Source organism: Pseudophryne corroboree, chromosome 8 (genome assembly GCF_028390025.1).
Source record: "Pseudophryne corroboree isolate aPseCor3 chromosome 8, aPseCor3.hap2, whole genome shotgun sequence".
NCBI lineage: Eukaryota > Metazoa > Chordata > Amphibia > Anura > Myobatrachidae > Pseudophryne > Pseudophryne corroboree.
This window is the reverse complement of record NC_086451.1, coordinates 240684618-240699928: the sequence shown is the minus strand read 5'-3', so window position 1 is coordinate 240699928 and position 15311 is coordinate 240684618. Positions and strand designations below refer to the sequence as shown.

General features: G+C 49.4%; 1 protein-coding gene across 3 annotated transcripts in view; it reads left to right on the top strand.

The window, feature by feature from the left end:
• MED12 (mediator complex subunit 12) overlaps window positions 1–15311 on the top strand; it is a 272752-nt gene that overhangs the window by 246502 nt on the left and 10939 nt on the right. For all 3 annotated transcript variants that reach the window (XM_063937138.1, XM_063937137.1, XM_063937136.1), the window contains exons 29-31: window positions 1210–1364; window positions 1457–1618; window positions 1867–1978. In XM_063937138.1, the coding sequence (XP_063793208.1) occupies window positions 1210–1364; window positions 1457–1618; window positions 1867–1978 (429 nt within the window). The remainder of the gene's footprint in view (window positions 1–1209; window positions 1365–1456; window positions 1619–1866; window positions 1979–15311) is intronic.

The window sequence follows — 15311 nt, the reverse complement described above, 5'->3', positions numbered from 1 at the left end:
ACAGGTGGGGGGTATGCCACTGCATCTGCAACAAGTCTCTGCACTGTAGATAGGGGGGGGGAATCCTTTTACTGCAGCATCCTGTGTCCTGCTGCCAGTCCGCTTGCACCCTCCGGCATCAACAATCCCCACTCCCTAGCTGTGGCGCAGGTGGAACAAAAGCTGCTGCGGCCACCGGCATAGATGTGTATGATAGCGGTAGGCTTTCATAGCCATCCCTGCGCCGTATACTCTCTGAGCCTCCACAGGAGTGCCTCCCCGCCACAGCCGTGCCCAGATCCCCAGCGGCCCTGACTCCGCGACACAGCACCTGGGCTGCCGGCCTGGAAGCCCCAAGATGGCTAATGTAATGGATAGAGTGGGTGATATCGCGGAGGGCAATGTCTGGACACTGAATCAATGTAAAAGGTTACAGTGCTGTGCAGTGTCACTGACACTGCACAGCACTCTCACCTTTTACATTGATCCAGTGAGTCAGTCAGTTCTGCCAGCCAGTCACTATTATTAGCGCAGGTGTCCCAACGCGCTGCATTATAGGGCTGCTGGGAGCTGTAGTTTGAGTGCATCTTCTTCCCTGTAATGCAGTGTGTTGGGACACCGGTGCTAACAATAGTGACTGGCTGCTTGGCTGCTGTTCGAGTCTCCGGGAGATCCACTGCCAAAGAGAGGACAGCAGCGTAGCTGCTTCCAGGAGGAGAAGCATTGCCCACCCCTTCGCCACTCACGGTACCTCCGAGCCCTATCTGCGGCACCCCTCCACCACCCGCAGTGGCTCCGAACCCCCACCCGATGCACCCCTGCACCCACCTTTCCCCACCCGCGGCGCACTTGCGGTGTCTCTGGACCCCTACCCGTGGCACCCGCCCCTCCCCCACACGCGGCACCCCCGCAACTACCCCTCCCCCTCCCACCACTCCCCAACCAGAGCACCTACTAGGTGATTCATCAGGCCCTGCATGCGCTGTTTATACCGTTGCAAGGGGCTACGACCCCTTAACCATCGGACGCAGTTTGTCCATGCAATATTTAACCACTGACACAATTATGATTGGCGGTGATACTCCATATAATACAAGTATTGCACACCACAAGGGCATGCAAGGCTCAAGGGGGCGTAGCCCCATAAGATGGTGTAAAGAGCGCCCGTAGGGCGCGATGAATCACCTAGTTTTCTTATACTGTTCTTCTTTACAAACGTTTCTCATACAGGAAATGAACTCCCTGCTGGAAAACATTGCCAAGGCTACAATTGAAGTGTTTCAACAATCTGCAGAAAATGTCAGTACAGCACCTGCTACCAATGCTCCTAGCAATGCCCCAACAAGCAATACAACCCCTAATGCAAAATCCAAGCCAGTGCTCAGGTATATGTTCTCATACCCAGCTGTCAAGTATCTAGCCTTTGCTTGGTTTGGCCAATTTCAATGACCTATGATCTTTTCTCCTTATAAATTAGTGCTCTAGAGCGGTCTGGTGTTTGGCTTGTGGCTCCTTTAATTGCTAAACTCCCAACATCTGTGCAAGGCCACGTGCTCAAGGCAGCTGGGGAGGAGCTGGAAAAGGGGCAGCACCTAGGATCCTCTTCTCGCAAGGAACGTGACCGTCAGAAACAGAAGAGGTGAGTAGGAAGGAGGAGTTTTAGAGACAATCATTAATGCACTTTCTTAATAAACTACAATTATTTATCTAAATGTTAGCGGTCATTCTGGATATTTGGTGCTGGCTTTATTTATTGTATACTGGGAATCTTCTTAATGTGTGAGAAATGTACATCACTTTACAGAGCACAAAGCCCTCTTACATCTATATGGATTTTAATGACTTTTTCTGCCATGCATCTACATGTATATTTATTTCTCTTTGCAGTATGTCTCTTCTCAGTCAGCAGCCATTTTTATCCTTAGTGCTGACCTGCCTAAAGGGACAGGATGAGCAGAGAGAGGGACTGCTGACTTCTCTATACAGTCAAGTCCAGCAAGTATGTCACCTTGTTCTTTCCCTTTTTTATTGCTTTATTTTTTTCCTTCTTCAAATATAGCAGTCTCTCCTTTCCTAGAAATTCCGCCTTCTTAAATGCATAAAGTGTTACCACAATCATTATGGTTTTATATATATCTTATTTTTCTGCAGCAGGGTACACTGGTATTCCACAGGGAATAACATCTGGGTGTAGAGTTGGATCTTGATCCGAGGCACCAACAGGCTAAAGCTTTGACTGTTCCTAGGATACATTGCACTGCCGCTTCTATAGCCCCACCTCCAGGCACTGGAGCTCAGTTTATAAGTTGGTGCCTGCATAGCAGGTTATTAACAGGGGGGGCTGCACTAGACAGCCCTTAAAAAAGCTTTTAAGAAGACGCCAAGTGCCGCAGCACTTTCTATGTCATTCTGACATTCTGTACTGCGGCTCCATCACCTCCCCCAGCAGCGCTGCATACTGCCGCGGCCTGGTTCACAGGTACTTGTAGCGGAGGTGCGCCGGACGTCGGGCACACTCAGCTGACGCTCTCCTGGATCGCGTGTCTGCACATCAGGGAGGAGATAAGAGGGTCCCTCAGGTGGGACCTGCCGAAAAATTGCGGTCCGGTCGCAGTCCCAGGAGATGGAATCGCGCCGCTGGCGTGGACACTGTACTACACAGGGACCCCACTATAGCCACCAGGGCAGGGAGCATAGGTCGGATTTACTAAAATCGATTTAATATAGGCTCCATAGTACCTTGTGAGGCCCAGTATAGGGATTGACCTATAGCCCCTCCCCCAGCTCAGGGCGCCATCTACTGCTGGTGTTCCCGCCCTGGAGCTGCATTTCTCTCTCCCTCACTCCCTGACAGAGATTTTGGCACCGTCTTCACTACTAGCTGATCTCCGGGACTGCAGGTCTCTGTCTCCTCTGTAAATCCGCCTGTCTCATCAGCGCTGTGCATTTACAAGCAATTAAGTATTGTACATGTCATTTTAGACAGTGTTAGTTAAGAACAAGTGTACTGCTATCTGAATATTTAGTACAAGTGTTCTGTGATATACATCAAGTATGTACTCTGCATTGTTATATCTATACTCATACATATTTATATGTAGTTTTACTAGTCCAGTGCAGTTTTATTGTTTATATGTAATAACTTCTGCATTGTACATGTGACTGAGTGTGCCTGTAGCTGTTGTGTGGGATTCCATTCTCCTATAGCACATATTGCTATTACTATATTCTGTACCCTGAGGGGCTAAGTGCGTAAGGGTCCTATATAGAGAGATAGATATATATATATCTATAGAGAGATATCTATCTATTTCTCTTACGTCCTAGACGATGCTGGCGTCCACATTAGTACCATGGGGTATAGACGGGTCCCTTGGGAGCCATGGGCACTTTAAGAGTTTAATAGTGTGGACTGGCTCCTCCCTCTATGCCCCTCCTACCAGATTCAGTTTAGAAAATGTGCCCGGTGGAGCCGGTCACAGCTAGGGGAGCTCCTAGGACGTCTTTTATTTATTTTTTATTTTGTCTTACGTCCTAGAGGATGCTGGGGACTCCGTAAGGACCATGGGGTATAGACGGGCTCCGCGGGAGATAGGGCACCTAAAAAGAACTTTGACTATGGGTGTGCACTGGCTCCTTCCTCTATGCCCCCCCTCCAGACCTCAGTTAGATCTTGTGCCCAGAGGAGAATGGGTGCACTGCAGAGAGCTCTCCAGAGTTTTCTGTGGAAAAAGAATTTTGTTAGGTTTTTGATTTTCAGGGAGTCCTGTTGGCAACAGGCTCCCTGCATCGTGGGACCGAGGAGAGAGAAGCAGAGCTGGCTTGTCAAGTTGGGCACTGCTTCTAAGGCTACTGGACACCATTAGCTCCAGAGGGAGTCGGAACACAGGTCTCACCTGGGGTTCGTCCCGGAGCCGCGCCGCCGTCCTCCTCACAGATGCCGTAGGTAGAATGCGGATAGAGAAGACAGAAGACTTCTTAGGCGGCAGAAGACATCAGATCTTCATGAGGTAAGCGCGCCATTGCTCCCAGTCACACACACACACAGCAGCACTGAAGGGTGCAGGGCGCGGGGGGGGGGGGGGGGGGCGCCCTGGGCAGCAATAAACCTCACATTTTGGCACAAATACAGTGGGATTAGACTGCGGAGGCAGTAAATCGCTGATCCCCCGCCATTTTATTGAAAAATCACTGGGACCGAAGCCCGCCGTCGGGTGGGCGGGGCTTGATCCTCAGCACTAACCAGCGCCATTTTCTCCACAGAAGCTGCATGAGAAAGAAAACGCTGGCTCCCTGGTCTCTCCCCTGCTGAACACAGGTTGGAAAAAAGAGGAGGGGGGGCACTTTGGCGACGCAGTGAGTGGGAATTGACATAATATATATAAAAAAGCGCTAACTGGATATATATATTTTTTTCCAGTGTTGTTAAGCGCTGGTGTGTGCTGGCATACTCTTTCTCTGTCTCTCCTTAGGACCTGGTTGGGGTTTTGTCCCCTTATAGGTTAATCCCTGTGTGTGGGGTGTCGGTACGTGTGTGTCGACATATCTGAGGCGGAAGGCTTCTCCAAGGAGGAGGTGGAGCAAATGAGTGGTGTGTCCCCGTCGGTTGTGCCGACTCCAGATTGGATGGACATGTGGCATACGTTGCATGCAAGTGTGGCATCTTTACATAAAAGGCTTGATAAGGCTGGTTTAGGGGGGGACATCACGCGGTCAATCCTCAGATTGGACCGACTCACAGGGCCCGTCGGGGTCTCAAAAGCGTCCCTTAACACAAGACACTACTACCGACACGGATTCTGATTCCAGTGTCGACTATGACGAAGTAAAATTGCACCCTAGGGTGACTAAAACCATTCAGTGTATGATTGTGGCAATAAGGGATGTGTTGCATATTGTGGATGAACCCTCGGTCCCCGACACAAGGGTACACATGTTTAAGGAAAATAAACAGATTATTAATTTTCCCACATCTCATGAATTAAATGAGTTCTTTGGAAAAGCTTGGGAGACTCCGGATAAGAGACCGCAGATCCCCAAAAGAATTTTTATGGCATACCCTTTCCCTAAGCAGGACAGGGATATTTGGGAATCACCCCCCACTGTGGACAGGGCCCTGACGCGCTTGTCCAAGAAAGTGGCGCTACCGTCTCCTGACACAGCGGCCCTTAAGGACCCTGCAGCTCGCAGGCAAGAAACTACCTTAAAGGGTATTTATTCTCATACGGGTGCTGTGTTAAGACCGACGATTGCGTCGGCATGGGTGTGTAGCGCAATTGCAGCTTGGACAGATGAGCTGACAGATCAATTTGATACTATGGATAAGGATACTATATTCCTAACTCTAGCCCATATAAAAGACGCAGTCTTATTTATGAGGGATGCTCAAAGGGACATTGGATTGCTAGCTTCTAGGGCCAATGCCATGTCTATCTCAGCGAGAAGATCCTTATGGACTCGCCAATGGACGGTTGATGCGGATTCCAAAAAACATATGGAAGTACTACCCTATAAGGGTGATGTATTGTTTGGGGATGGGCTGACGGACCTGGTTTCCACAGCTACAGCAGGTAAATCAAATTTTTTACCATATATTCCCCAACAGCAAAAGAAAGCAACACCCTATCAGATGCAGTCCTTTCGGTCGCACAAGTCCAAAAGAGGTCGGGGATCCTCTTTCCTCGCCAGAGGTAAGGGCAGAGGCAAGAGAGCACCTGCTTCGGCAGGTGCCCAGGAACAAAAGTCCTCCCCGGCTGCTCCAAAAACCACAGCATGACGCTGGGACTCCCCTGAGGGAGTTCGCACCGGTGGGGGCACGTCTTCTACTTTTCAGTCAGGCCTGGGTCAGTTCGGACCTGAATCCCTGGGTGTTGGAAATAGTTTCCCAGGGTTACAAATTGGAATTCGAGGATGTGCCCCCGAGCCGATTTTTCAAATCGGCCCTACCAGCTTCCACATCGGAAAGGGATGTAGTGTTAGCTGCAATTCAAACGCTGTGTATACAGCAAGTGATAATCAAGGTTCCCCTGCACCAGCAGGGAAGAGGTTACTATTCAACCCTATTTGTGGTCCCGAAACCGGACGGTACGGTCAGACCGATTTTGAATCTGAAATCCCTAAACCTGTACATAAAAAGATTCAAATTCAAAATGGAATCTCTCAGAGCAATAATAGCCAACATGGAGGAGGGGGAGTTTATGGTGTCTCTGGACATAAAGGATGCGTACCTTCATGTCCCCATATATGCCCCCCATCAGGAATACCTGAGATTCGCTGTACAGGATTGTCATTACCAATTTCAGACGTTGCCGTTTGGACTTTCCACGGCCCCGAGGATTTTCACCAAGATAATGGCGGAAATGATAGTGGTCCTGCGCAAGCATGGAGTCACAATTATCCCATACTTGGACGATCTCCTGATAAAAGCGAGATCAAGGGAGAAATTGCTGAGCAGTGTGGCGCTCTCTCGGAGAGTGCACCAGCAACACGGTTGGATTCTAAATCTACCAAAGTCACAGTTGATTCCGACAACTCGACTACCGTTCCTAGGTATGATACTGGATACGTAACAAATGAAGGTCTTCCTCCCAATAGAGAAAGCCCAAGACATCCAGAACATGGTCAGAGACCTGCTAAAACCTAAAAAAGTGTCAGTTCACCAATGCACTCGAGTTCTGGGGAAAATGGTGGCGGCCTACGAGGCCATTCCCTTCGGAAGGTTCCATGCAAGGACTTTTCAATGGGACCTTCTGGACAAGTGGTCCGGGTCCCATCTGCACTTACATCGGAAAATAACTCTGTCCCCAGGAACCAGAGTGTCCCTCCTGTGGTGGTTGCAAAGTGCTCACCTGTTGGAGGGTCGCCGGTTCGGGATTCAGGACTGGATCCTGGTTACCACGGACGCGAGCCTCTGAGGATGGGGAGCGGTCACACAGGGAAAGACTTTTCAGGGTCTTTGGTCAGACCAGGAGTCCTGTCTACACATCAATGTGTTGGAACTCAGGGCCATTTACAACAGCCTTCGACAAGCGGAGAGTTTTCCTCGAAACCTTCCGGTTCTGATTCAATCAGACAATGTCACAGCAGTGGCTCATGTGAACCGCCAAGGCGGGACAAAAAGCAGAGTCGCGATGGCGGAAGCCACAAGGATCTTTCGCTGGGCGGAAAATCATGTAAGCGCTCTGTCGGCTGTCTTCATTCCGGGAGTGGACAACTGGGAAGCAGACTTCCTCAGCAGACACGATCTCCATCCAGGAGAGTGGGGACTTCATCAAGAAGTCTTTGCAGACGTAACACGTCTTTGGGGAACTCCTCAAATAGACATGATGGCGTCACGCCTCAACAAAAAACTTCGGAGGTATCGTGCCAGGTCTCGGGACGCTCAGGCAGTAGCAGTAGACGCACTGGTAACACCGTGGGTGTTCGAATCGGTCTACGTGTTTCCTCCTCTTCCTCTCATCACGAAAGTGTTGAGGATCATAAGACGAAGAAGAGTACAGACGATACTCGTTGTCCCAGACTGGCCTCGAAGGGCCTGGTACTCTGATCTACAAGAGATGCTCACAGGAGACCCATGGCCTCTTCCTCCGAGGGAAGACCTGTTGCAGCAGGGGCCCTGTGTATTTCAAGACTTACTGCGGTTACGTTTGACGGCATGGCGGTTGAACGCCGAGTCCTAGCAAAAAAGGGGATTCCGGAAGAGGTCATCCCTACTTTAATAAAGGCTAGGAAGGAGGTGACGGTAAAACATTATCACCGTATCTGGCGAAAGTATGTGTCTTGGTGTGAGACCAAGAATGCACCTACGGAAGATTTTCATCTGGGTCGTCTTCTCCACTTCCTACAGACAGGAGTGGATATGGGCCTGAAATTAGGCTCGGTTAAGGTACAGATTTCGGCCCTCTCGATTTTCTTTCAGAAGGAATTGGCTTCTCTTCCAGAAGTCCAGCCGTTTGTAAAGGGAGTGCTGCACATCCAGCCCCCTTTTGTGCCTCCAGTGGCACCGTGGGACCTGAACGTGGTGTTGCAGTTCCTAAAATCACACTGGTTTGAACCGCTTAACAAGGTTGAGTTGAAATTTCTTACCTGGAAGGTGGTCATGTTGTTGGCCTTAGCATCAGCAATTCGCTGCTCTATCACACAAGAGCCCCTACTTGATTTTTCATGTGGATAGAGCTGAATTGAGGACACGTCCGCAATTTTTGCCTAAAGTGGTTTCGTCGTTCCATATGAATCAACCTATTGTGGTGCCTGTGGCTACCGGTAACCTGGAGGATTCCAGATCCCTGGACGTAGTCAGGGCCTTAAAAATTTATGTAGCCAGGACGGCTAGTATTAGGAAAACAGAGGCTCTGTTTGTCCTGTATGCGGCCAATAAGATTGGCGCTCCTGCTTCAAAGCAGACTATTGCTCGCTGGATCTGTAATACGATTCAGCAGGCTCACTCTACGGCTGGATTGCCGGTACCAAATTCGGTTAAGGCCCATTCCACTAGGAAGGTGGGCTCTTCTTGGGCGGCTGCCCGAGGTGTCTCTGCTTTACAGCTTTGCCGAGCGGCGACTTGGTCGGGTTCAAACACTTTTGCTAAATTCTACAAGTTTGATACCCTGGCTGATGAGGACCTAGCGTTTGCTCAGTCGGTGCTGCAGAGTCGTCCGCACTCTCTCGCCCGATTGGATGCTTTGGTATAAACCCCATGGTCCTTACGGAGTCCCCAACATCCTCTAGGACGTAAGAGAAAATAAGATTTTAAACCTACCGGTAAATCTATTTCTCCTAGTCCGTAGAGGATGCTGGGCGCCCGTCCCAGTGCGGAAACTCTGCAAGACGTGTATATAGTTGTTGCTTACATAAGGGTTATGTTACAGTTGACATCGGTCTTGGACCGTTACTGTTGTTTTTGTTCATACTGTTAACTGGTTATGTATGTTCCAGGTTACATGGTATGATTGGTGTGGGCTGGTATGAATCTTGCCCTTGGATTGCTAAATCCTGCCTTGTATTGTCCATCTCCTCTGGGCACAGTTCTCTAACTGAGGTCTGGAGGAGGGGCATAGAGGGAGGAGCCAGTGCACACCCATAATCAAAGTTCTTTTTAGGTGCCCTATCTCCTGCGGAGCCCGTCTATACCCCATGGTCCTTACGGAGTCCCCAGCATCCTCTACGGACGAGGAGAAATAGATTTACCGGTAGGTTTAAAATCTTATTTTTTTTACTAAGAGTTAGGCACAGGGAGGCTGCTGGCAACAGCCTCCCTGCTTCATGAGACTTAGGGAGGGGGGGGGGGGGGGAGTAGGATCCAACCCTCTGAGGTTAATGGCCCCCATCTCCGCTGACAGGACACTGAGCTCCTGAGGGTGTCGATTGCAAGCCCCTGAGGCGACCGCTCGCTCCCGCAGCACTGCCGCCACCCCCTAACAGAGCCAGAAGACGTCGGTGGTGAGTTGGACACCAGCGCCCCGACAAGCGGGGAGCCGGTGAGAATGGCAGCATCAGGGTGGGAGCGCAGTGCTGATGCTGCGCTCCAGAGGGCTCAGAGGTACTGGGGTGCGGCGCTGTGAGGGGCGCCCTGGGCCAGCACAATACCCTACAGACTGGTCATATAAGCTATCAGGGACTCTGTACTGCTGCTAACATGCGATACCTCAGGCCAGTATAATCCTTACAAGTGTGGGAAGACGCACCATTTTAGGGGGCGGAGCTTCTCCTCAGAGCGGATCCAGCACCATTTTCTCCCTACAGATCAGAGACGCTGACAGGGAGTGCTGACACTCCACATAACTCCAGCTATCCTGTGCGGTACCAGGGGGTTATAGAGGGAGGGGAAAGTGTTTATTCACGTTTAGGACTGGGTAGTCTATTAAGGTTACTCAGTCAGCGCCAGTCTTTTATTATATAACTGCCTACTGGGGCGCTGTGTGTGCTGGCTCCTTAACTCTGTCTCTCTGACAGTACTTGGGGAAACTGTGTCTGACATTTTCCTGTGTGTGTATGAAATATCTCACATTGCCATGTCTAGGGACTCTGTGTCTTGTGCTGCAGAGTATGTATCTTCTCCAGAAGTCTATTCCTTGTATTCAGGAATGCAATATACTGTCTCAGCCTTCTGAATCCGAACCCCAGTGGGTGGCTTCTATTAAGGGAATGTTATCCCAGATTTCTTCTAGGATAGCTCATAATGAGACTGAAACACAGGTTTTGAAAAAATCTGTACAGGTTTTGTCGTATTCTGCTCCCAATTCTTCCTCAAGATACCCTGGTATATGCCCAAAAAAGCGTGCTCTTGTCTAGATAATGCAAGTCGACACGGATACCAACTCTGATACGGGAGACAGTGTTGGGGATATATTGGGGGGGAGGCATCACTTGCTAAGGGGGTGCAATTCATGATTGAGGCCATTCGGGATGTTTTACACATTGCTGACAAGGTACCTGAACAGGTAGAGGAGGCTTACTTTACAGACAATAAGAAAGCCTCCCTTACTTTCCCTGCGTCTAAGGAATTAAACGCATTATTTGAAAAATTCTGGGAAGACCCAGAGAAAAAAATTCCAGATCCCAAAGAGAGTTCTTGTTGCTTTTCCTTTCCCTGAAGAGGATAGTAAAAAGTGGGAAAACCCCCCTATTGTAGACGCTTCTGTATCTAGATTGTCTAAAAAGGTGGTTTTACCTGTCCCTGGGTCTACCGCTTTGAAAGAGCCAGCAGACCGCAAGATCGAGACTACGCTCAAATCCATATACACTGCTACAGGCATGGCGCTAAGGCCCAATATTGCTTGTGCATGGATTTCTAAAGCCATAGTAAAGTGGTCAGGCACATTACTAGAGGATTTAGACTCTATGGATAGAAGTGACATTGAAATGTTTTTACGTCACATACAGGATTCTGCAGGTTTCATGGTGGAGACCATGAAGGACCTTGGTCATCTGAATGCACGGACATCTTCCATGGCTGTCTCAGCACGCAGGGGACTCTGGCTGCGCCAATGGTCTGCGGATGTGGAATCCAAGAAGAGTGTGGAGAACCTACCCTTCACAGGTCATACTCTGTTTGGGGACGCGTTGGATGCGTGAATTTCCACGGAAATCGCGGGTAAGTCAACCTTTCTTCCCTCAGCCACTCCGCCGACGAGGAAATCTTATCCTACGTCTACTATGCAGTCCTTTCGGACCGCAAAGGTTAAAAAGTCCCAGCTTCCTTCCACTTTCTTCAGAGGTGGTCGGGGCAAAATCCAGAAAATCTGCACCATCAGGTTCGCAGGAACAGAAGCCTGGTTCTGTTTCATCAAAATCCTCAGCATGACGGTGGACCTCCCAGCCTGGAGATCGGGCAGGTGGGAGCACGTCTAAGAAACTTCAGTTAGGTCTGGGCGTCATCAGGCTTGGACGCCTAGGTAAAAGATGTTGTGTCCCAGGGGTACAGACTGAAGTTTCAAGAACTCCCACCTCACCGATTTTTCAAATCAGGTTTATCAGCTTTGCCTACAGAAAGGGCTATCCTACAGGAAGCCATTCAAAAATTGGAAGAAGCAAATGTCATTGTCCCAGTTCCACCTCATCTGTAAAACAAGGGTTACTACTCAAACCTCTTTGTGGTACCGAAACCGGACGGTTCGGTCAGACCGATATTGAACCTGAAATCTTTAAACCCCTACTTGAGGAAATTCAAGTTCAAGATGGAGTCTCTGAGAGCGGTGATCTCCGGTCTGGAGGAGGGGGAATTTCTGGTATCCCTGGATATCAAGGATGCGTGCCTCCACATTCCGATTTGGCTGCCTCACCAGGCTTATCTCAGTTTTGCGCTGTTGGACCGTCACTATCAGTTCCAGGCTACTGCCATTTGGCCTATCCACGGCACCGAGGGTGTTCACCAAGGTCATGACAGAAATTATGCTACTCCTACGCAAGCAGGGAGTGAACATGATTCCGTATCTGGACGATCTGCTGATAAAAGCATCTTCCTGGGAGATGTTGCAGATCATTGCTCTCACAACTCGACTGCTCCGGGATCACGGGTGGATCCCGAATCTTCCAAAGTCACATTTGGAGCCGACAAGGAGATTGTCTTTCTTAGGGATGATCTGAGGGTGTTTCTACCAGTGGAAAAAGCGTTGGTGATACAATCAATGGTCCGGGATGTCTTGAAGCCTGCCTGGGTATCTGTTCATCGGTGCATTCGCCTTCTGGGGAAGATGGTTGCCTCCTACGAGGCTCTACAGTACGGAAGATTTCATGCTCTGTCCTTCCAACTGGATCTCCTAGACAAGTGGTTGGGATCTCACCTGCACATGCACCAGAGGATACGTCTGTCGCCGAAAGCTAGGATTTCACTCCTATGGTGGCTACAAATGCCTCACCTTCTCGAGGACCGCAGGTTCGGGATTCAGAACTGGATCCTTCTAACCACAGATGCAAGTCTCAGAGGTTGGGGCGCGGTCACCCAAGGGGAAAACTTGTTAGTCTGGAATCCATCCTTCCGATAAACATTCTGGAACTAAGAGCTGTGTACAATGGACTTCGACAGGCGGCACGTCTTCTACAACTGGGAAGCGGACTTCCTCAGCAGACACGATCTCCATCCAGGAGAGTGGGGCCTCCACCCCGAGGTGTTCGCAGTGGTGACAAGTCTTTGGGGCATACCTCAAATAGACATGATGACCTCCTGCCTCAACAAGAAGCTTCGCAGGTACTGTTCCAGGTCGAGAGACCCACAGGCAGTGGCGGTGGACACACTGGTGACTCCGTGGTTCTTCCAGTCGGTGTATGTGTTCCCTCCACTTCCACTCATCCCAAGGATTTTCAAACTTATAAAAACCTCATTGCTCTGGTCTGGCCAAAAAGAGCTTGGTACGCGTATCTTCTGGAATTACTGTTGGAAGATCCGAGGCCTCTTCCTCTTTGAGAGGACCTTCTGCAGCAGGGGCCGTTCGCTTATCAAGACTTACCACGGCTATGTTTGACGGCATGGAGGTGAACGCCAGATCTTAGCTCGGAAGGGCATTCCGAACAAGGTTATTCCCGCCCTGATCCAGGCTAGGAAAAGAGTAACGTCTAACCATTACCATTGCATTTGGAAAAAGTATGTGTCTTGGTGTGAATCCAAGCAGTTTCCTACGGCGGAGTTTCAACTTGGGCGGTTTCTCCTCTTCCTGCATGCATGTGTGGAAGTGGGCCTACGTTTGGACTTCATAAGGGTCCAGATTTCAGCCTTGTCTATTTTCTTCCAGAAACAATTGGCTTTCCTCCCTGAGGTTCAGACTTTTTTGAATGGGGTTCTGCACATCCAACCTCCCTTTGTGCCTCCTACGGCACCTTGGGATCTTAACGTGGTGTTGCAGTTCCTGCAATCAGATTGGTTTGAGCCTTCACAGGAGGTTGAGGTCAAGTTTCTCACTTGGAAGGCAGTCAGCAGTTTCTTCCAAATGTTGTGTCGGCTTTTCATATCAACCAACCTATCGTGGTGCCAGTGGCTACTGACTCCTCAATTACCTCAAAGTCCTTGGATGTTGTGAGGGCTTTGAGGATTTATGTGAAGAGAACTTCTCGTCACAGAAAGTCGGACTCTCTCTTTGTCCTTTATGATCCCAACAAGATTGGGTGTCCTGCTTCTAAGCAGACAATGTCTCATTGGATCAGGTTCACTATGCAGCATGCTTATTCTACGGCAGGATTGCCATGTCCAAAATCTGTTAAGGCTCACTCTACTCGTAAGGTGGGTTCTTCCTGGGCGGCTGCCTGGGGTGTCTCGGCTTTACAGCTTTGCCAAGCGGCTACTTGGTCACGGTTGACCACGTTTGCTGAGTTTTACAGGTTCGATACTTTGACCTCTGAGGACCTAACGTTTGGTCTATCGGTTCTGCAGGAGCCTCCGCGCTGTCCCTCCTGTACTGGGAGCTTTGGTACATCCCCTTGGTACTAATGTGGACCCCAGCATCCTCTAGGACGTAAGAGAAAATAGGATTTTAATTATCTACCGGTAAATGCTTTTCTCGTAGTCCGCAGAGGATGCTGGGCGCCCGCTTCGTTCTCCTGCTATTGTTCCTTGGTTTGGTACTACCGTGTTCCTTGGTTTGGTACTACCTTGTTCCTTGGTTAAGTACTGCATTGTTACTTGGTTAAGTACTGTTGTTCAGCTGTTGCTGAATTGTTCAAGCTGGTCAGCTTGGTTTGCCTTATGTGTGAGCTGATGTGAATCTCACCACTATCTGTGTATTTCCTTCTCTCGAAGTATGTCCGTCTCCTCGGGCACAGTTTCTAGACTGAGTCTGGTAGGAGGGGCATAGAGGGAGGAGCCAGCCCACAATATTAAACTCTTAAAGTGCCCATGGCTCCCAAAGGACCTGTCTGTACCCCATGGTACTACTGTGAACCCAAGCATCCTCTACGGACTATGAGAAAACGATTTACCGGTGGGTAATTAAAATCATATTATAGTGTCACACAGAGTATACTATTGGGTATTTTTACTGTGTGTTTCGGTCACCTCATACTGCTTAAATCCTCTGTTTTAGTGTAATGTGTTTACTGTCACATAACATAGGGGGTTATTTGCAGGTATTGTGTTTGTCTGGCTTTATTATACTGTTACGCCCTAAGGCTACATTCCTTATAATGTCTGCTACACAGGGCGCGAAATCCGCATACGCTTCTGCATCCTGCAGTACTGGCACCACAGATTTACCTGAGGGGGAAGTTTTAGCTGCTGGTTCAGGCGCTGAGTGCCATACACCCAGTCAACCTGCAGCACCTGTGGCCAATCAGAACCCACCCTGGGCAGCGTTCTTAAGTCTGCTGACTACACTTGTAACACATCTTTCGCCCCCTGTGGGACCTCCTGTGCCATTGCTGCCACATATTGCCCCTGTAGTTAATCCGCCCTGTGCGGATACTCTGTCTACCGAATTACAACAATTAAATCAGTCTTTGGTTAGACAAAAGACTACCCCACGCTCCTCTGGGGAAATGGGCCATTTCTTCCTCACAATCCACTAATATTTCGGTTATGAGGATGGGGAATATACTGATCCGTCAGACACTGATAAAGTTGCTTCTGATGAGGAATCTACAACCCAGGTTGATGTTCCTGACCTAGTGGAGGCTATTAAGATAATTCTTCAAATAGATGATGACATTGCGCCTCCTACTGCCTCTAAGAAACCTGATAAGTTCAAACGTCAGAAGGTTGCTAAAGTAGTCTTACCACATTCTGACCATTTAATTGACATACGTCAGGAATCCTGGTCGTCTCCAGGAAAGAAATTTTCCCTGTCTAAAAAGATGCTGGCTCGTTATCCTATCCCCGCGAAGTTGAGTAACAATTGGGAAACTCCACC